Below are 23,447 nucleotides of genomic sequence, written 5' to 3' on the forward strand. Positions count from 1 at the left end.
TTAGTTAGTGTGAACTAGAAACAGCCTGTTTTGCAGGGTTGGTTTATTTTCATGGAAGGAAGCTGGGTGTAGGACAATTGTGTTTACAAGTGAATTTATTTCTTTGGTTTAGTCCTCAGCAGCTCTCCTATCTTCAGTTTTTAAATTCCCATGTGAGAACGAAAATTTTGTCTACAATACCAGACTTGTTTGTTAAACATAAAAGAACATAAATCCTCCGTGGGTCCCCAGGGGTATGATAGAGAAAGGGAGTGCTCATTATAAACCACTTAGCGCTGTGTGTTCTGTGTCATGTTTCCGTGAGAAAGTGATGTTTGATTGGCCCCTAAAATAGGTTTAGTAAATCCCTTAAATACTGATGTGAGCAATTGTGCACGTGGGAAATTAATACCTGAGAGTGTGTTATAGGATTAGCATGTCTCCAGAAAAGTCACCTGGGCATGTGTAGATTTCTGAATCTGAGGATGATTCTGTTTTGTAATTTCACTTTCATGGGTCAGACGTTGCTTAGTTTTATTTTCTCCCATTCATTTGGCTGAGGCCTGCAGATAATCTTTTATCATTGTTTTCTCTCTTCCTTTTCTTCTTGATGTTTTGAGCTGTGTTGTAGTGTGTTAGCCAACCAATTTATGCAATGAGTCCCATATTCTCTACATGGCATTCTATGAGAAAGAAGAAAAATTTCGAAGTATTGGGGAAGATAATTGGATTGAATACTTTAGTTCTTTTCCAACCACACTCTATAAACAAGTTAGAGGAAAATATGGAATCAAGTGGCAGTGATTTGTGTTTTGTTTTGTTTCTATTTTGAAGGTTAGGAAGCAGCCATGAGGCATGGTAATATGTCTCAGGTAGATTGTCACTGGGTCTGTTTTAGACGACTTGAATATGATTTAAATATAAGAATGCTATTTTTAGCAAGAGGATTTCCTGTTTTGATTCACAAAATTAATGTGGAATAATTGGATGAAACTTAGCATTATATTATCATAACGACACTGTTTTTGAAAAAAAATCCTAAAATACCAAATTTACTATGAAACAGTTAGTAGTATAATTTAAGTTCTACTTCTGAAAGGCAAAGAACAGAGCACTTTTTAGATGTTCATTTCATTTAACTTCATGTAATGAAAAACTATGTAGGTCTTTAAAACATGATGATAAATTTATGTATGCACCAGACTTGTATGAGCTTGTGAGAATTAATTACCAGCTATCTAACTGCAAATCCAAAAGTTGTTATAAAGATTAGGGTTATGGGTTTTCTTTTTATGGCATCAAATTCAGTAGCAAATCTTCATGAAACAAGTAATAATCTACTTGTCACTCTTATCTGCAGGACAGTGATTTTTGTCTCAGGATACAAGTTAGATATGGCAAAGTTTAAGACTTATTTGTCCCTTAATACGTTAACACTGATCATCTAGATATTTCTGAGTGTGTTTAAAAACTCCTTTTGTTTTTATTTTTTATTTTTCTAAATTGTGTGCTGTCGTGAGTTGCTGAATTAAGGCCAGTAAGATCTTTCTTTTTCTTTTTATATTTTATTTTTTTAAATATTTTTGGCTGCATTGGGTCTTCATTGCAGTGTGCGGGCTTCTCATTGAGGTGGCTTCTCTTGTTGCAGAGCACAGGCTCTAAGCACACAGGCTTCAGTAGTTGTGGCACGCGGGCTCAGTAGTTGTGGCTTGCAGGCTCTAGAGCACAGGCTCAGTAGTTGTGGCTCACGGGCTTAGTTGCTCCATGGCATGTGGGATCTTCCCGGACCAGGGCTCGAACCCATGTCCCCTGCATTGGCAGGTGGATTCCTCACCACTGCGCCACCAGAGAAGCCCATAAAAACACCTTTTAAATATAAAGAGCTTACACATCGGATTAACAAATATGGTGCTTCTTTTTTTTTGGCCACACCGGCGGCATGCAGGATCTTAGATCCCAGACCAGGGATTGAACCTGTGCCCCCTGTAGTGGAAGCACAGAGTCTTAACCACTGGACAGCCAGGGAAGTCCCTGGTGTTTCTTTTTTTAACAGAAATCAAAAGGAAATATGTATAATAATAATAGTTATGTGAGTTGTTAGTTTTAGGTTCCTTGCAAATGGTATTCTTTCCTCTTGAGATGTTTCTATTAGAAAGATTATAATAGTTGTTTTGCAAATGGTCTGGAGGAGGGAATAAGTTAGGAGTTTGGGATTAACATATACACACTACTGTACATAAAAGAGATAACCAACAAGGACCTGCTGTACAGCACAGGGAACTCTACTCAATATCTTGTAATAACCTATAAGGGAAAAGAATCTGAAAAAGAACATATATATGTTTAACTGGGTCACTTTGCTGTATACCTGAAACTAACACAACATTGTAAATCAAATTTACTTCAATTTTTAAAAATTAGAAAATAAAATTATAGTAAAATGATCTGAAGAAAGTTTTTGACACTATGTGTTCACCCAACCAGTTTATTGAAAATGACTTCATAATTGCCAGGCCCACGGGATGCTTCTTGGCTTTCATCTCCTTTGGTCTTTCTCTGGCAGTGACAGCGGTCCCAGTTCTGCTTGGATGGACACTCTCCCTCCCTCTTTCCTTCGTTCTGTGCCATCCTGCTTCCCTGAGGGCTCCTTTCCAGGATGTTTTTGTTACAAGGGCTTTCTCTCTCCCCACACTCGAGATGCTGTTGTTTCCTGGCACCCTCAGATGTGTTGTGATCCTGTGTCTATGCTGCTGCCTCATTGAAAAACTCCTGTAGGTGCCCCATAGTCTGCAAGGGAAGCAAACTCAGATGCCCATGTGGGCAAGTGATGGAAATAAATGAAGATCTGGTTATTAAGAAAAAAACATAATAAAGCAGCATAGGAAACAGACAAGGATTTTTAAAAACTGGAAGGAGGATTTCTCATCTAAAGCCCTTTCCACCTGGCCCAGCCTCAGTTTACATGAAGGAGTGAAGGCCATACTGACCTCATGCAGTAAACACTCTCCGTGCCTGGCACCCAGCTGCTCGGGTGAGGCCATGAGGAGGACAAAGGCCCCTCCTCTCCTGGAGCTGAAGCCGGTTCTGCAGATCTGAGTAACACAAGGAGTAACACCAGGGCTAATAATATTTAGTATGACCAGATGTTCAAATTTGTTTTAAAAGGGCCTGAAATCCAGATTTTTCTGTGAAATTTGACTTTTTAAAATGTTGATTTACAGACAGATATCATATGATATCACTTATGTGTGGAATCTGAAAAAAATAATATAAATGAACATATTTACAAAACAGAAATAGACTCACAGACGTAACAAACTTATGGTTACCAAAGGGGAAAGGGGGGGGAGGGGGATGGTGGGAGGTAAATTAAGAGTTTGGAATTAACATATACATGCTACTATATAAAAAATACATAGACAGTAAGGACCTACTGTACAGCCCAGGGAACTATATTCAGTGTCCTGTAATGACCTATAATGGAAAAGAATCTGAAAAAATATATATATATGTATATGGATAACTGAATCACTTTGCTGTACACTTGAAACTAATACAACATTATAAATTAACTATAGTTCAATAAAAAATAATAAAAAATACAGGTAGCACCTAAAAACTTAATTGATTAATTAAATGTCGACAAATATTTTAAAGAAGGGTAGAAACTCTTCAAACTGTGCTTACCTATTTGGAACATTGGTCTCCAAATTACTTTTCTAACATCTGACTCTGAAATTTCAAGGCCTTTGTACCTACACCTGTTCTTCCAGCTTGAGCTCCATCCTCTGTTCACAAGGGACCACCCCAGGCCCCTGGTTTCCTCTGTTACATCCTCAGGATTGTGATTCTCGCTAGAATGCATTTCTATTCTCCCTGTCCCCCTGATCAGTCAGGACTCACTGACAGCCCAGATGCTCCTTTGAAGGCTGACCCTCATCTCACTGTATAGGGTTTCCCTCACTTTGCCAATGCTCCGCACTGCCCGTTTTTCCTAAGCACTCTCATTAGATCACTCAGCACTGTTTAATGGACCCTAGGCCATAGAAGCTATGGTTTCATCTCTGTATCCTGAGAATCTAGCCCAGCACTTTGTGGGCTGGCACTTTGTGCCAGGACAGTGCTTCACAGGTACTCGTGGAATGACTGACCAGGCCTGAAATCAGCTGTCTGCAAACTAGTCCTGATGGTAACCCATATCAGATAACTTCACCTCCCAAACACAGAACAGACATACTCTGTGAAAAGCAACTTTGTTCCACCTGTAAACAATCTCGGTATAAAAATTATTCTTTGATTTAAAATGTTAGTTATCAACTTTTATACCACGTAATGTCTGAAATAACCACTCAGTCTGTTTTACCCAAATCCTCCTACCCCCGCCCCTCTTCCTGGTCCCTTTCACAGCAAGACTCCTGGGAAGTTTGTACTGGCTGCCTTGTGCATTTATAACTTATCACCCAGGCTAGTGGCGTGATCGAGCAGAACTATGCTCTCCTCTGGTATCTGGGTTTTCTTATTTGTTGCTTTCACACTCGCAGGGTCACATTAAAGTAGGTGCCGGGCGGGGGCAAAGGGGTGCTGGGTAGAGAGAAAGGGCAAACTGTTGAGTGGGACCTCTGTGCCAGCGACGTCTAGGCGCCGCGCGTGTGCTGCCCAGCCTTCCCTCTCTTAAAACATCCCAGTGAGTCAGGTAGCATTCTCCTCATTTTAAGGACTAGAAAAACGAGGCTGGAACAGGTTAAGTTACACATCATAGGAGAGTTCTGGCTACTGCTTGAGGACAAAGATGCATAAGTACAATTGGTTCATTATGCACTTTGTGCTTTTTCATCAGTTTTTTTCTTCTGTAAATTCAATACCGTACAAGGTATATTAATTTTAGTTGTCTGGTATCTACTGAATTTAGATTTTTAAAAACATCAACCAGTTGTTTTCATCCATGTCAGACCTCCCTTAAGAAAAGTTTGGCAATGTCCTCTTTACTATTGTGAAACGCAATTCATAACAGCGATCATCTATTTATATGTGCAGTTGTTTAAAAAATAAATATAATGGCCTACATGCTCTGTAAAGCTGAAATAATAACAGTAATTTATATTAAAATACACATGCACCATTACAAGAAGCGGAAAATGAAGTAGTCAGATGTTTGTACATTTTTAGCAGCAGACTCAGAGTAAATGGGTATGTTTTCTGGTTTTCACTGTGATGCAGAGTATAAGCAATGTTCCTATTAGTGATTTGATTTTCCAAAGTAGTAGCTGTTGTTCCAAAGTATAGAAACTTCCTTCAACTTAACGTGATAGTTCTACTTCTAGAAAATTTGGCTTAAACTAAATCTGCAAAACATATTTGTGTTTCTATGTGACAGTATTATCTTCCAGACTCAGATGGACGATAGCAGAAATATTGCCTACGTGAGTGTCCAGCAAACTGTTTGAAAGGCCTGGAGGGTGTGGAGCAAACACCCATTTTTAGGACTGTCCCATGTTGGGTGTCCACGGACCTTTCCCTCTTCAACCACCCCCCATCATTGAGACAATGTAAAATGCCCCTACACATTTCTCACAATTCTCTTAAGGGGCAGCCCTGCTCTCCATGAGTGCCACTTATTGAAACTTTCAAGCCCAAGTTAACATTGGTTAGAAAAGTATTAAGCATTCATTCCATAGGTTTAAGATACTGTGTGTAGCACAGTGTAAACCAGAAGTATGTAAGAATTGATTCCTTTCTTCAAGGGTTTAACAGCCTAGCTAACAAAATGGATCACTTGCATAGACGTAGTTAAAAGTATGTGTTTATCAGGAAGAGAAAGATGGCGGTGAGCTGAGAACAGCCAGAAAGGTCTCACAGCGGCAGCACAGTACAGAGTGAGATTTGGAGGACGTGTCTATAAAAAAGTGGCTCTAGAAAATCTTGGAACACAGATGAGGAAAGGGGGCCAAGGAGCCTGACTGGGGTGAAGGAGTGAGCGCCGGAAAGGGATGGGCAGTGATCATGGAAATTAAGATTGGAGCAAAACTGTCATATCCAAATGGAGATTAAATTGAATAATTCATGAATGTCAGATATGGTCACTCTGTACAAAATATTTAAGTTTTGACATGGCTCTTTAAATGAATTTGAAGTTCGTTACCAGTAAAACTGGAGGGCTTAGAATAGAAGACTTGTATTTCTTTAATTGGGAATGCATTTTCAGTTGTGTCTCTTCTTTAGAAGATTTTATTCTATTTATGCAATTAAATTTGGGATGAACTCACACCTGTGGTCTGCAGGGTCTCATTGTCTCCATGGACATGGACTTTGAATTCCTAAAATAACAGACCATGGTTTGATGTCTCTTTTGTCTTGGTCTCTTGCAGGTATGATTTTGTAGAGGTTGAGGAACCCAGCGATGGAGCCGTATTAGGGCGCTGGTGTGGGTCTGGCACTGTGCCGGGAAAGCAGATTTCTAAAGGCAATCAGATCAGGATACGGTTTGTGTCTGATGAATATTTTCCTTCTGAACCTGGGTTCTGCATCCACTACAACATTGTCATGCCAGTAAGTACCACTTAGAGATGCCCTTCTGTATCTGGATCAGTTGTTTAGTCACTTCTTTTTCTCCTTTTAAACAAGAGATTTAGGAAAATCAAGAACCAAAAACCTTTCCTTAGCTTGATTTTTTTTTCATAAATGTCACTATGGTTATCACTATAACTATAATTTATTCACTATAGATTATTAGTGTCTCTATCACCTTAAAAGTCCACGCTTTTATGTGATGTTTTAATTTTCCCCCCATTAATGTGTTATCTTTCCTTTCTGTACCCACCAAAAGTTGATTTTTTAGATGTGTCATTTTATCTTTTTTGGGGGGAAAGGTAAACTTATTAACTACTCTTTTCAAATCAGTGTTTTAGTAAAATATATTTTAAAAAGTAGTTATCTCAGTTTTCCTATTTATCTTAATATCTGTCCTGATTAAATAATATTATGGCCTTTGTACCCCAAAGAGGAAGTTTTGAAATTCTCACAGGAATTTAGGAAATATATTTTTATTTGTATTGCAATTGTTTATTCCCTTTATTTTATGTATTATTTCAAACATTTGTATCTATTTGTTGCGCTGCAACAAAAATATTGAAAACCTTCTGGCTGTTTATCACATTCTGCTTAAAATGGTAATTCAGAACTATTTATACAAATATGGTGTCACCTAGCATACTTTTCAAATATGATGAGTATCACCATTTAAAAGAATACAAAATTGATATCATTAATGATTTTGACAGATTTAGCAAATCAGTATGCACACTGGGAACATGAAATGGTGTGGGCTACATGCATTAATTAACATGTATATTCTAACCACGTATAAAAATAATGCATCCAGCACACTAACAATTCATGAGGCCAATTAGAAAATATGGGATTAATATTTAACTTTATATATTATTATATAATTATTATAATTATAATTACAATTAGAATATATAATTATGGTAATTATATATTATATTAATATCATGAATAATTATACATTAACATAAATATTATGAATGATTATACATTATTCATATATTATATTATTATAATATTATATTATATTTTATTATATAATAATTTTTAAACATTGTGAATAATTATATATTATTCATATTATAACATTAAGCAGGAATTTCCCTTTTTTTGATTGCCCAAACTCAATTCCGTGGAATAGTATTTAAGCAACTGACTAAATTATGAAATTTAAGTATTGTTTGAGATACAGCTGAAAAGAAACAACAGAATATAAACTGAAGTTGGAAAAAGGATAATTTATTTATTTATTAACAGAATCATTTACTGTGTACGATTGAAGTTAAGAGAGGTACCTCTAAAATATGCTGTGAATTTACATTGTGAATCTTGATCAATTTCCTGATATAGATTATTTGAGATATTTGTATCTCTCTTCCATTATGAAATACTTTGCACAGTATAGATTCTCTACCATGTCCTTTGTTAATTTCCAAAATTTTTCTTAATTTAACTTTAACATTTTTTATTTAAATTTAATATAATTTAATAATTTCACCTAGAAAAGTGTTAATATTAGACAAGGATGAACTTATTTAAAAACCTTTTGATACTGTGGCTATTTGCTTGAATGAAGCCACTAAGAATCTGTTTATCACCCTTTCACAGTATGCTGCTTCACAGAATTTATGAGTTTAATATTTGTTTTAAGCCTAAAATGCCCTTGGGAACCCAAGCTACACTTTCACAAAGTTATACAGTCCATATTTTCCAGTTTGGATTTAGCACATCTAATGTTCTTAAATATTTAAATATGAAACAATCAAATTTTACTGTAAAACATAATGGTAGGTCTTGTATCATAGCAAAGGTTTGATTTATCCCAAACCTGTGACAAAAATAAACTTGAAACTGAGAAGCTATTTGTACAGTATTTTAAATGAACTAGTGTCTTCACATTATATTAATAGCAATCTATCATCATCCCACAGAATAAGACATGAAAACAAAAACATATATATGCTGACACCAAGTGTTGCCTTCCTCTGATTTTATGGTCTCATAGGTTGTCTGGTTGTATAACCCACGGAGTGGTGTGGAAGAAATAAAATATGTAAAGACAAAAACACAGGAAATGTACAGTGCCTTGCTTAGTTCTGGCCCCATTGTAGTTTTTCAATAAGTAGTTGAATACTGAGTCGACCATACAACTCAGTCACCCCAGCTTAACTAACAGTGGATTCACTGACACTTGTGTTTCCATATGTATGTGTGTGTCAGATTCCTGAGCCTGGAGATGAGATAAAGACCCATAAAGATCTGCTGTAAGTACCACCCATCCTCTGGACTGGGAAAGACCCTGCCCCCTGGGTTTGACCTTTTACCAGGGATTCACTGTGACTAAAACCAGAAACTGCATCTGGGAGACTTTGGGTGAAGAGGGTATTTCTGTTTGCATCATCAAAATTAAGTTGTTTTTAGATCATTACTGAAATAGTTGGATAAATTGTCAATATGGACTTTGGATTGACACTCTCTTGAGCTCTGTTGAACGTGTCTTTCTTGGTAACTAACTTCTTAGTAACTAGTTGCCCTGTGATGGCTGCCTGGGGAAACAGTTTGCATTATCCTTAGGAAACCGTCAGGCTGGGGCCAGAAGAAGCAAGAGAAGAGGACAGTAGGTTCATGCCTTGCTTAACACGTGTGACCTGGTGATTTTAATCTTGCCAGATGGCTTTCTGGAGTGATCACTGATACATGAGTTGTACTGTCTCACAAGCTTTGACTCTTCAGGGTGTGAGTTTACTTTGACAGTTTACCTGCCATTCCCTCACTTACCCTTTGCCCTGATCCCATGTAGCCGTGGCTCTCTCCATGCAGCCCACACTCATTCTGCTCTCAACAACTGCCCCAAGTTGGTGAATGAAAATCGGTGAGTGATTTTGCTCTCTAGCCTCCCAGAGTGTCCTGAATTATCAGTGTACATTGCTCAAAGGCACCCCTCCCTGCCTGACCCTCTCCCCCAGCATCCCTGCCAGCAGGGCATCATCCATCAGTCTTATCTGTGCACCAGCGAAGGAAAGCCTCAGGGAAGAAAATTTGCCTTTTGGAGAGGAGGCTTTAAAGTTCTGCGGCATTTGCTCAGGGGCAAGTGCCCCTCCAAGCCCCTGGATCCTCGCTCACACTTTTTTTTTTTCTTTTTTCCCCAGAGATGAACTTCATAACTAACACACTCAGCTCCCCAGAGGCCATGGTCTCCCTGACTGCAAACCCCCTGCTGCACAGTAGGACTGAGGGGCCACTGGCCCGATGGCTTCTTAATTTTGTAATGATAAAATGCTATTCAGCACAGGCCCTGAGTGGACTGTGAACTTCCTGCCTTGAGGTTTGTCGCTGTGCAGCTGTTCAGTGTTACCTCATCTGCCATCACCCCTGGGGGGGGTATGAACCCCCCATGGAGCTATCTCACTTACTGTATGTGACAGAGTAGTGATGATTCATAAACCAGAAAACTGAAGAATCGCAGTAATGATGTGACATACTCTCCTGGTCCTGGTGTATTAGGCTGTATGGCCAAGGATACATTCTTGCCCTCCTTAAAGAAAGAATGGAACTGGAATCTTTTCTTTTCTTTCCTTCTTTTTCTTGTTGTTGTTGGGGACTGGAGCACCCCCGTGGGGTAAAGAAATTAGTGCCTACTTATGACATCATACGCATTGATGGGTCTAATCATCCTTACCTGCTTTTTTATAACGATCAGAACGAATATTTTGCATCTATCGACACATAGAAAAAAAATGTTGTGTTTAATCACATTTTTTTCTGGGACCATTATAGAGAAAGTTTATTTTAATATCCTTTATATTTCACAAATAAGAGAGTGAACTCCGTACCCCTCTTTGGGAGCTTGAATGAACATTTATTTCAGTCAAGCTTTAAGACTCTGTGGTTCTAATTACCATACATCTTAGCAGGAGAGTTTTAATGCATTAGTTAAAATTCTCAGAAACAGTTTTTGTTACTCGTGTTGCCATTAAAAATTGGGTTCACCTTTGAAAGATGATTTACCCACTCTTTTTCCCTCCACCAGTGAATGAGAGAGCGTATAGTTAAACAAGGGATCCCTTACTATTTCGGACAAAGTGATGCTGATCTAATATAGTTCATACGTGTTTTATATAGAGATATGCTTTCCTTTGTAATATTATGTTTTCAGTACCATTTTCTTGATTCCCAGGTACCTTAGACTAAGACATGAATAACATTTATCTTTCCATTTTGCTCTTTTAAGTTGATATTATAGACTGTTAGTTTAGAAAGAAAACGTAGCATAGGATGTTTACCTGAAATTAGAGCTAGTTCTTTGTAGCTTTTAAAAAAGTAGTACCAGATTGACTACATCAATTAAAACTTATAGAATTTTCATGCTGTTTTCAAGAATTATTTATGGAAATGTATATTCCCCAATCATGCTCCATTAATACATAATGGAAAAGAAATCCAGGCAAATGGACGCCAAACAATATATATCCAGCTTTCTGATGGGGCATAAGGAGTTAATAATGTCTTTGATTTTTGTTTCCTTTATGCTAGAAGAGGAAAAAAGAGGCCTGGTAGATTAGCAGTGAGAGATTGTTTGGGAAGAAATGAAGCAAAACTGAAATAAAACAGTGCAAGCCTGTTTCTGTTTGGAGGCCACACACAGTGAGTGTCAGCGCACATTTCAGATCTCTTAGAAAGAAAAGAAAATTTCTTGTTTAATTTTGGAGTAATTTATAATAGAGTATGTGTGTTTCACCCTGCATACTGTAGTATAAGCGCCATTATTTTAAAACGTTAAGAAGCTACAAAGGCTGAATAACAACATCTTTTCTCATATCAAAAAACGTTGTTAAAAGTGTTTTATTTTTTTAAAAATCTCAGCCTTAATGTAAAATATACTGCATATTTTTGTCAGGCAGTTACTTCACAAAACCATACCTATTTTTGAGATAAACTGCACAAATCCAGATCTGATATTTTTAGTGGTTTTATTCTTTATATAGAGAACTCTTCTTCTTGAGTATAATATTACTTGTAATCCATATTTTTTAAAATGGTTATAAGATTTGAGGATTTTCTTTTTCTCCAAACTGGTTAACATTTTGAAGGGTGATTAAACTATTGCCGCTTTCTTTCAGGATGGTTTTATTGAATATTATATTTTTATTCAGCTTTAATTTAAGCTTTCTGATCAGAAGTAGTAACAATATTTTCAACAATTTATTTGCTCTCATTTTCAGTTTAATGACTGGATCAGTTTAGATGAAAATAAATGGACATTAGCGCTACCATACCACTTGACTCCATGTATTTTGATCTTCTTTACTTTATTGCCTGAAAAGGGGAGAGTGCGGGGCTGAATGAACTGAAGGCTCCTTTAATACCCAACAATCCCGTGCAGCTCTTCTAAGTTACTTCCACATTTGTTCTATTATTTGTATGATTTTAATGTTTCTTTTTTTGAATATCCAAAATTAGTTTTTTAATCTTTTTACATTTTTAATTGACATACAGTTGATTTACAATGTTGTGTTAATTACTGCCCTACAGCAAAGTGATTCAGTTACACACACGTATGTATAGTTTTTTAATATATTCTTTTCCATTATGGTTTATCACAGAATATTGAATCTAGTTCCCTGTGTTGCTTTTTCAATATGTATACTCGCTGGCACCTGTTGGATAGCACGTATTTTTTTATTCTTATTAGTAAAATCATACCTGGAGAGGAAAATATGAGAGAGAGAGAGAGAGAGAGAGAGAGAGAGAAAGTATGGCGGCCACTTTGTGACACCACCGTGTGTTCTCCTGAGTGGCCTTCTTGTGAAGCACGTGTGGGGAGTGAATGGGCGGCCGTGCAGTAGCAGGGGCTTCCATGGGGCAGGCTCAGAGGACACTGGAAGCCCGAGGTGCCATTGAGGAATGCATGACTGATCGCCAAAGAGTTATTAATTATGCAGGATGCAGAGAACAAAGCAGCGCAGTGAACATTGGCTCCGGGGCAGAAAGGACGGGGGGTTTCCTTCCCTTCTGGATATGCCAGTAGGTTTATCACTGTTACTATCTTGTTAAGGAATGTCTCACCAGAAGGCCAGATTTGCTTTTATGTTCAGGTTAGGAAAAATTCCAGCTAACTCTCAAACAAGGCATCAAATTCATTGGTTCACTTTCTTTGGGAAAAGAGCAGCGGGGCTGGGATAAAAATACTTAGAACACTATCCTAACACAAATGCCTTAGGAAAATAATGTCAGAATGTATTCAGGATTTTTAAAAATCGTAAATCTTTGTAACAAACTGCATTGCATTCCTATGTTATTGTATTAACCGATTTGAACAAGGAAAAATTAGGTTTAAACCTTTCAGAATAAAATTCTATTTACCTTAAGAGAGAATTAAGAGAAAAAAAATGTGTTCTTAGAATTTTTTCTCTAGCAGAGAATAGAGGAAGTATTTCAAGTATTGTATGTCTATACTGGAGTCTGAAACACGTTGGAATGATTTGAATTTTATTAAAATATACAATGTACTTGTATATTTATGCAGGGAGTCTTGAGGTGACAGTATTTTCTTGCATCAAAGAAATTATACAATTGCTTCAGAGACTAAACTCTTACTTGCCTAAGAGCTGTTAAATATATTTTTCTACCCACCCTCTACTCCATGGACACAGAGCTCCCTTTCATGTGAAGGGCATGGGCTGTCTTCCATTTCTGCTGATTCTTTTTGTTCCATTTAATTCCTAGCTATCTAAGAAGGAATTTCACAGATAGAATGATTTGTAGTTGGAAAGAAAAAGGCAGTTGTTACAACTACGGGAATGGTAAAAGGCAGGCAGATCATTTTAAGTCGATGTGCAAGTGGGCTGTAAATTAGAATTTAGGTGAATTAAAAGTTTGAAGTTTGGTTCATATTTTACATCGAAAGCCACAAAGTTTTGGAAGTTTAGGGTTAATACAGCAACCTAAACCCAATGGAGAGAACTGCTCTCTAGAAATAAGTTTGTTACAATTTAAAATGATAAAAGAAATACTTTTTCTTCAATATCCCCATCCATGTTCCTGTTAATTCTTTCAACATTTGTTGAACATGTGATGAGGTATTTTGTTATGGGAAAATTCAGAGGTGTATATGGTATTGCCCTATGTTTCTAAGAACCTCACTTGTTCTGGAGAAGAGATACATACTGTATACCTATACAAATACAGTGTGTCAGTGTGTCGTATAAGTGGTTTGGAAAGATTTTGAGAAGGAAGAGAGGCAATTGTTGAGAGCAGAGGATGTCATAACTCTTAGATTAAAGAGAAAAAAACTAAACAAGCAAACAAAAACCCTGGGAGTTACCTAGTATAAATTCGATAACAACTGTATGATAAATACCTCTCAAGAGCTTATTAAAATGTATGTTTTCAGATGTCAGAGATTATGACTCTCTAGTTCTGGAGTGGTGCCCAGTTATCTGCATTTTCATCAAATGTGCTTCTATATTATGCTCCAAGACATTCTCACATTGAATTAGGGGGAAGAAATTTCTCTAAACTATAAACTGAGCAGGATACAGAGAGTTTTAATAAAGATGCTGGGGAAATATTTTTTTATATTCAAACTAGCATGAATATTTTATGGAACAGATTGGAGACCCTGCTTGTGTATTTTATAGCTAACATGCCCATGCGTTCTCTATTTTTCAGGACTGCAGAAAAGAGTGGGACTTACTTTTAGATGGATAGATTTCAGATTTTTTTTCAAATTATTCCAGTGAGAATTTTATTTTACTTTTTTATGATTTCAGTTTGCAGTACTTGCATTTATTGTACCGACTTTTCTAAGCTGTAGATTAAAACCTATCCATTCTGTCAATTGTCAGTGTTTGTTCCCCGTGGAACTAGGATACGTGACCACCCGCCGTCTTTTCTTGGTCAACACCAGCTTGTCTGGTAATTCACAGGTGGCCAAGGTCCAGCAGTGAGGCACCATTCCAGACAACGTATTCTTTTGTTGTTGGTTGTGATGGGTGTGATGAGCCACTGTCAGTAAAACAAGACAGTTCTAGCCATCAAGAAGTGTTCTTTCATTCTCCTCACTATGTTTTTTTAACATGTAATTTTAATTTTTCTCAGAGTTACACTTGCACATAGCTTTGAAAGGCGACTCTTTTTTTTAGGCCAGTTACAGACATAGCAGTTGCCCCCTGCTGCCCCCTTCCTCTGTCCCGACTGTTGTCCTTTGGCGGCAGGTACTTCTGGTTCTTTTAACTGATGCTCTTAGAATTGACCTTCAGACCTTCAGGTCAAAAAGTCTTTTGTCGCTACTTCTGGCTTCTTTGGTTTTAAGAATTGTCTGTGGACGTCATTGATGTCACGCTCTGGGAGGTGAGACCTTCACTCTTTTTCACTCTCCTGCCTTCACAGACCCCTTCCTATCCATCCCCCCATCCTCCGTTAGATCCTAATTATATCAAGATCCAAATGCACCCCGTGCCTCCTGGTGGCCGCGCAGCCATTTCTCACAGCTGAGCCATGAAGTATGCTGTGACTACATTTCCTTTCCTGACCTCTGTTTTGTTTTATTCTCCCTAGACTTGGGTCATTTTGCGGTTTGCTGAGCTTTCTGTGTATTTATCACTGATTCATCCCCCAATCATTCCTCAGATTGTGTGAATCTCCTCTCAGTGCAGTCAGATGCATTAGGTTTCCTAATCATTTCATCTTTGGGAAGAAATACCTGCAGAAACTGTCTGCTTCCCTCTGGGCTGGTTGACCTTTACCTGCTGCACAACCATCATCCTTGGGGTCTCCCTGCATCCCTGCCCTGAGCATCCCCTTTGCGGTTGTCCTGAATTAGATCCCTTGTTTGTACCATATTTTGTCTTCTTCTCTCTTAGTTTACTTCCTTATTTGGGAAGGGAGTAAAACCCCCATGAATTTACTGAGAAAAAGGAGTATCACAGAGAAAGATTTTGTGACCTCGCATAACTGAAAATGCCTTGATTTAACCCTCAAACTTAAGTTCTTAGCTCAGTCTAGAATGTGAGTTGACCCCTTCGAAGCTGACTGGACATTCTGTGCATGTGATGGGCTTGCTGATGAGAGTGTTGACTGTCCTGTGAGTAAAGGTGGGTCAGTTCCTTGAAAACCCCCAGATTCTCCTTGCCTCTTAGCTGAGGGTGTAGTCCTGGCTCCCAGCTCTACGGACTCAGAGCTGAGAGTCAACAGCATTAAGTATAAAGGTTTTTATTCAGCCTCCTCCTCACCCCACATTCAGAATAACTTTGCTGCTCCCTTCTATGCTTGGGTTCCCCAGGCCATAAATGCTCAGTTTTATCCTGTTCAGGGTACAACTCCGAGCAGGGAATATGTCCCTCTCTGCCCCAGTGGGGAAGTCTTTCTGGGGTGCCTGACGGCTTTGAGATCTCCAACTCATCCCCCTACATGCAGCCTCCCTGTCGTTACCATGCCCATAGGGACCTGACGCCCCCCATACCAGAGCTTTTGCATGGTTCTTCTGTGTCAGTCAGGTTGCTTCTTGGCTTTGTCTCCTGCAGGCCCACCACTGCAAGTACTACACATCCACCTGCATGTTGGTTTCAGAATGTTACCGCAGTAGGCTCCTTTCCAGTTTTCTTTGGCCTTAATGATTATGCACTTAAAAAATACCTTTAGAACAGAGCTGAAATCACCATCTTTTCATTTTTTCTTTTATTTATATAGCAATGTCCTTATTAAAGGCTAAGTTGTTATTTGCTTAAGAAAATATTCAGAAACTCTGCACACTACGGAGGACACACTGTGTGCCAGGTGCCATGCTCTGTAATTGGCTTTCAGGAATTGTTACCAAACACAAGTGTTTGGGCCCAATGCACAGTGAGACAAAGCAAACCAAAACACTGGTGTTTGGAGCAGAGAAAAGTTTATTGCAGGGCCATGCAAGGAGACGGGTGGCTGGTGCCCAAAAGTCCCCGAACTCCCCCAAGGGTTTCAGCAAAGCATTTTAAAGGCCAGGTCAGGGAGGGACGTGGTCGGTTGTTGCAGACTTCTTGGTAGCAGCCTCCTTTGTTCTTGCAGCTGTCCATGTAGGTCAGGTCATGATGTTTCTATAAGCCTCCGACAAGATGAATGTTATTCTCTGTTCTGCAACTTTTTGTCTCAGATGAATGAAAAGTGTTATACCCTTAAAGGTCAGAGCCTTGAGAATGGGCTGTCCTGTATATTTCAGGCTGTAAGCATTCTTAACTTGTAGCAAAAGCAACAAAATACAAAGATTAAAGTAAAAGAAACAGATCCAATATGGAGTCAGATATCTTCTTCCCTATTACAGAATGATTCTCAGTTATCCTCCCAGGCCAGATAAAATAAGCCCATATAGAAGACGCTTTGCATGATTATGCTAATATTACGTTTACCTTTTTAAGTTGGACAGGCAGAGAGGACTTGTTCAGATATTTAACTTTTCCTGAACTATGTTTCAGTATTAGTGTCCTGTCTAGTAGTAACCACTAGGACACCAACCGTGATTCATTCTTTTTCTTTTTTTAATTGGAGTATAATTGCTTTACAATGTTGTGTTAGTTTCTGCTGTATAATGAAGTGAATCAGCTATATGTATATACATATCCCCTCCCTCTTGGATCTCCATCCCCCCACCATCCCACCCATCTAGGTCATCACAGAGCACCGAGCTGAGCCTCCTGCACTATACAGCAGGTTCCCACTAGCTGTCTGTTTTACACATGGTAGTGTATATACGTCAATCCTAATTGCCCAATTCATCCTAAATAGACATTTCTCCAAAGAACACATACAGATGGCCAAGAGGCACATGAAAAAGTACTCAACATCACTAATTATTAGAGAAATGAGGTATCACCTCACACCAGTCAGAATGGCCATCATCAAAAAATCTACAAACCATAAATGCTGGATAGGGTGTGGAGAAAAGGGAACCCTCTTGCCCTGTTGGTGGGAATGTAAATTGATACAGCCGCTATGGAGAACAGTATGGAGGTTCCTTAAAAAACTAAAAATAGAACTACCATACGACCCAGCAATCCCACTACTGGACATATACCCTGAGAAAATCATAATTCAAAAGGACACATGTACCCCAGTGTTCATTGCAGCACTATTTACAATAGCCAGGACATGGAAGCAACCTAAATGTCCAACGAGAGATGAATGGATAAAGAAGACGTGATTCATTCTTTATACGTGTCAGGTTTAACCAAACAGCTCATAGGATCCATACATTTGAGAAAATGCTATCATGAAGAAGAGTCTTCAAATATTCACTTATTTGAGTTATGCTATTAAAGTATTTGAATGCTTCAAACATTAAACCCAGAACTTTAAAATTTTTACCTGTTCCTTTAACTAAGATGACATACTTGTATTGTTATTTATTGAAGATTACTTTAAAGCCACATGAACCTGATTTTATATATCATATAACCTTCAAATTTTACATCCTCTGACAGTGTTAGAACAAAACTAAAGGGTCAGTGTGATTAGTGTTATGTACTTCTGAAGAGGTCGATTTTTTTTTAATTGAAGTATAGTTGATTTACAATGTCGTGCTAGTTTCAGGTGTACAGCGCAGTGATTCAGTTATACGTGTGTGTGTGTGTGTGTGTGTATCCTTTTTCAGATTCTTTTCCCTTATTCTTATAAAATATCAAGTGTAGTTCCCTGTGCAGAAGTTAATTTTTGAAAGTCAAGTATATTTTAAACATATTTTGGAAAGGAGGTGCTCAAGGATGTCATCTTGGGAGGAGTTGAATCAGGCAGAAGAGAATGAACACATGTTGATGGCTTGATGGGCGCTTTTATGTCATTGAATCCCCATACTGCGGTAGTACCACCACTTTACATTACAGATTATGACTCAGAGAAGTGAGGATGTTAAATGGGGTTTTCCTCACTCTAGTTAAAGCCAGGCTGCTTCTGCGCTGGTTTGGGAAATATATTAGGAAGATCACTGAGGAGGGAAGAGCAAATGTATTCCTGTTAAAACACCTAAGTTTTATTTCTGCTGATTTCAATGTCATGGCTTGTTTAGGAACTTTGAGAATCTGGTGAACTAAATTAGAATTTGCCAATGTTGTAAAAATGATAGTGGTAATCAATATTGAGGGTTATTGTACTTTCTCCACACACTTACCTTTAAAATGAAAACAAGACATATAAGCTCCTTTAAAAGTCACTTTCAAAGTAAAGGCAATGTTACAAAAAAAAAAAAGGTAAAAATGCCGATGGAGTTAATAATTTCACTTATCCATCAAATTCAATTGCTATTGAAAAATTACAGTTGCCCGTAAGTACCCTAGCAATCTTTTCGGCTCCAAAGAATTTTTCAGGATTTCATCATGAAGGAAACATTGAAGGCTAAAATTGATACAAAGAAATAGGAAAATAAAGTTGGAAAACAAGCATAACAAGGTGAACGAGATGCCACTGAAAGTCTCCTATGAAGCACCTACTCAGTGAATCCCACTGAAATAAAAAAGACCCAGAGGATTTTTAGTTTGAAATTTTGCAGTTTGTGCACAGTGTCTGAAATACAGCAGACGTTTGGTAAGATTTGAAATGAATGGAAGAGGAAACGCTCATGTAAGCACTAATATGCATAGGGCATGCCATTTCGCAGCTGTCTGCCGGGTGGCTACTTGGAGGCCACCAAAGCCCCGGTGAACAGAGAGGAAATTCAGGCACCTAAATGTCTTGATGTCTTGGCCCCAGAACAGAGGTCCTGCATCTGCCTATGTATTTCCACTTTAGAGAAGTGAGTCAGTTTTTAAATGATAATGGAAAAGAATATGAAGAAGAATGAATATATGTGCATAACTGAATCACTTTCCTGTACGACAGGAATTAACACAACATTGTAAATCAGCTATACTTCAATAAGATAAATTGAAGTACACACTGTACACACTGCTATATTTAAAATGGGACCTACTGTATAGCACGGGGACCTCTGCTCAATATTCTGTAATAAGCTAAATGAGAAAATAATTTGAAAAAGAATAGATACATATATATGTATGACTGAATCACTTTGCTGTACACCTGAAACTAACACAACATTTTTAATCAACTATACTCCAATATAACATAAAAAGTTTTTTAAAAAGTAAGGCAGCTTTTGTTTTAGTGTGAGTAAAACTAACACTATTTACTTTACTTTAGTGGAAGTAAAACTTCCACTATTATGGAAATACCTGCCTCGTACGTTTCCCTGTGTTTTTCCACTGCAGGTAGTTATTCAGAAGCTGGATTAATGTTGTCATCTGCCTTAAAATACTATATGAATTATTTTAAGTACTCCCAAAGCAGGTTTGCTTAAGAAAGCTAAGGTGTGTATTAAAAACTTTATTTTTTTTTTCCTTTGGAAGAATAATAGAAAAGGCATTGAAGTGGCAATTATCTTAAGACTCTAAAATAAAATCTGAGATAGGAATAGGAAGTAAGTGTGGATAGCTCCAGATCAGCCTGTGCAAGTGTCTTAATACTGTCTCTTAAATTGTGCTTTTAAATTTCACACGGTCGCTAAAGAGGAAATGCCTTTTTCCAGAAGAATAACATTCTGATACAGCTTGAAGAAAAAGACATGTTCCCGCCGGGTATAAGTTAATGAAATAGCATTAAGTATAATTAGTAGTTTTAGGAGAAGACATGTGAAATACACAGAATTGTTCCAGAAACAGAAAGACACTGCATGCCAAAACTTGACTTCCAGTGCTCGAGAGAGGCAATGTGAAAATATATGACACATCTTTTGGATAAGATTCTTTAGAAGTCATCTCAAACATTCTGACAGAAATATTTTCCTTTCTTTTTGGAATATGATGAGTGATGCTCTGTGGTATTCTAATCCCATTACTGGTTAAAGTAATAAAAAGAACTCCTGAATCCACCCAGGCCTGCAGTGTTTTGTTTTAAAGTTGGGGGATCCCTTTCAGACTTGGTTTCTGCAGGGAACTGACTTTGCCCTGAATTTAATGTTTGCATGCTGCTCAGTCACCTCGTGGAACTCCAAAAAAAGTTTCATATTTTGTGACTCGATGTCAAGAAGGGTACATTTGACTGAAGTCTATAATGGTGATGATACTGATTGAGAATTGTCCGTTCATACTGCATATTTAAATTGGTCTCCCCAAATCTTGGGATCATGCTTTTTGTTTATCCTCAGGTGATGTTTTCTCTTCCAATAAAATTCCTTGTTACATAAAAAGCCTTCACTGTTGCCCCTGGTTTGCCATAAATGGCATAAATGGTGTGGCATCATTCCATGCTTGAGCAATTTAAGGAAATTTAACTCTTTGAAAGCATCGCCTTGGACCTTCCGTTGGGGCCCTCATGCATCTGGTTTTCACTTCTTTATATTGTGAGGTGTGGCAATTTAGCTTAAGTAAAAGGGTTCAGTCATTTGACTTGAAGGTAAATGGAATTTTGTATTTTAACTGTAATTTTTTATCAAGCTGATTTAAAAAACTCCAGTCTACCAACATGAACAATCGTAGTACGAACCATTTCTGTAACATCTGCTAATGTATTGGATTCTTGATATATGTCATCTCGTTTCTTTTTTTTTTTTGGCTGTGCACCATAGCTTGAGGGATCTTAGTTCCCCAACCAGGGGTGGAAGCCAGACCCCAGCAGTGAAAGCACCGAGTCCTAACCACTGGACCACCAGGGAATTCCCTCATTTATTCTTTATAATAACTATGGGAAATGATTCCCATTTTACCTGTGAGGAAGCATGCCCAGAAAGAATGCAGCTTGTCTAAGGTTCAGAGCAAATAAACAGGAAAAAATGATAGTCAAACCATGAATTTCAACCATAGTACGTGATATCCCCTAATCAACTTTTGCTCAATAAGAACTTTTTTAACATTTTATTTTGAGATAATTGTAAATTGACATTCATCTGTAAGAAAGGTCCTGTATACCCTTCACCTGGTTTTCCCCAAGGGTAACTTCGTGCATGACCGTACATAGAACAATATCACAACTTAGCAAGTGACACTGTTACAGCCCACCGACCTCAAGAAGAAATTTTTGACTGAAAATACACAACACCGTAGTAGGTATTACATGAAAGTGCTATATGAAAAGACCTTTAGAAATAAAAGCTAAAAGGACATTTGATTAGGGCTTCCCTGGTGGCGCAGTGGTTGAGAGTCCACCTGCCTATGCAGGAGACACGGGTTTGTGCCCCGGTCCGGGAAGATCCCACATGCCGCGGAGCGGCTGGGCCCGTGAGCCATGGCCGCTGAGCCTGCGCTCTGCAACGGGAGAGACCACAGCAGTAAGAGGCCCGCGTACTGCAAAAAAAAAAAAAAAAGGACATTTGATTAATAGACAGTTTTTAAAATGGTTCAATCAAGAAAGAGCACATATTTTTGTATCACAAAATGGCTTCAGAACATCAGCTTTGGTCATGAGAAGAATTTCTGTCCCGAGCTAGGTGATCTTATAATCTTCATCTGAAATTCTGTAGTGTGGTGCAGAATCGTTTTTGCAGCATTTTAGAGTGGAACATCTATCATAGATTAAAGCTTATAAAATCAAAAGTAATACCACAAATCACCCGTCTGGATGTGGGATTCAGAGTGAACGTATGAAACGTAAATAGTCACTATAAATAAATCCATGAATAAGGGTCTGCTGCCTCTGAGACAGAGATTAATGAAGTTTTAGGATGCTGAGAGCTCAAGATATAATCTATAGCTTTAAACTGATGTCAAGATTCAGAACTGATTGCTTTAAAAGCCCTTCATCTCTCCAGAAGAGATTGATGACTTCAGTGCTACTAGGTCTCTTCTCATGCGAAATCTGTATAATGAGGTTCCAACAGGTATGGTATGTGGGAGTATTTACATAGTAAATGTAACTGTACAATATGTAAAAGTTAAACTATTACGAAAGCAAAATATAGTAACATGTGATATTTTCCAGGTACTTTTTAATTTTAGAATTCTGTGGAATGCAGCTCCTGAATGCTTTGGGGGCTGATAGCCCGTCCATTAGTTGATAGAGAGTTCAGAAGGAGAGTCCTAACAATGATACACATATTCTGTAAGCATTTAATTTTCTAAATTTTTAAACTTTTTAAAATTTATCTTATTGAAGTATAGTTGATTTACAATGTTCTGTTAGTTTCTGGTGTACAGCAAAGTAATTCAGTTATACATATAGATATGTAGATATAGATGTATAACTTCTTCATATTATTTTTCCTATTCTTTTCCATTATGGTTTATCACAGGACATTGAATATAGTTCCCTGTACTATACAGTAGGACCTTTCTGTTTATCCTGTAAGCATTTAATTTTAACTTCACTACTTTTTATTTAAGCCAAGACCTTTTATTTAAGTAAGGATATGCTACTTGGAAACTTGTTGTATTTCTTTCAAAAATCATCGCTGTAATGCCTTAATATTGATTTTCAGTCTGTATGTCTTTAAGTAAAAAATGAGAAGTCAATGGTAGCTTTCAATGCAATCTAAGTGCAGAATTCCACTAAGCTGTTGTGAGGTTTTCCCTCCTAAATGTTCGTTTTCTCTCTCATACCTACTTGAATAGCAACTTTGTATAGTAACTCATTTTGGATGGAATCCTTCCCAATTACCTAAGTTTTCAGAGACAACTGCTCTGTTTGATTGGTTTACATAATATTTAAATAAGGAGCATTACAGTAACAGGCACTACTGATAGAAGTAGTTTGGGGAACAATACAACTGTCTCTTGGTAGGTGTAGAATCCAACTGGAAAGAGCAGAAGGGATGTCAGCAGCGTTCAGTTAGTTGTCGGCGTCATCAGTCAGTGTGCTTTGCGTAATAGCAAAGCTACCTAAACCGGGAGGCCAGTTGAGTGAAGGTCAGTTAAGATAAGGACTCTCATCCTTTGTTCAGTTTTGATATT

General features: G+C 37.9%; 1 protein-coding gene across 3 annotated transcripts in view; it reads left to right on the plus strand.

Moving 5' to 3' along the window:
• PDGFC (platelet derived growth factor C) overlaps positions 1-23,447 on the plus strand; it is a 210,330-nt gene that overhangs the window by 148,526 nt on the left and 38,357 nt on the right. For all 3 annotated transcript variants that reach the window (XM_082611652.1, XM_082611653.1, XM_082611654.1), the window contains one exon: positions 6,345-6,525. In XM_082611652.1, the coding sequence (XP_082467778.1) occupies positions 6,345-6,525 (181 nt within the window). The remainder of the gene's footprint in view (positions 1-6,344; positions 6,526-23,447) is intronic.

This window comes from Mesoplodon mirus (assembly GCF_964341445.2).
Source record: "Mesoplodon mirus genome assembly, chromosome: 2".
NCBI lineage: Eukaryota > Metazoa > Chordata > Mammalia > Artiodactyla > Ziphiidae > Mesoplodon > Mesoplodon mirus.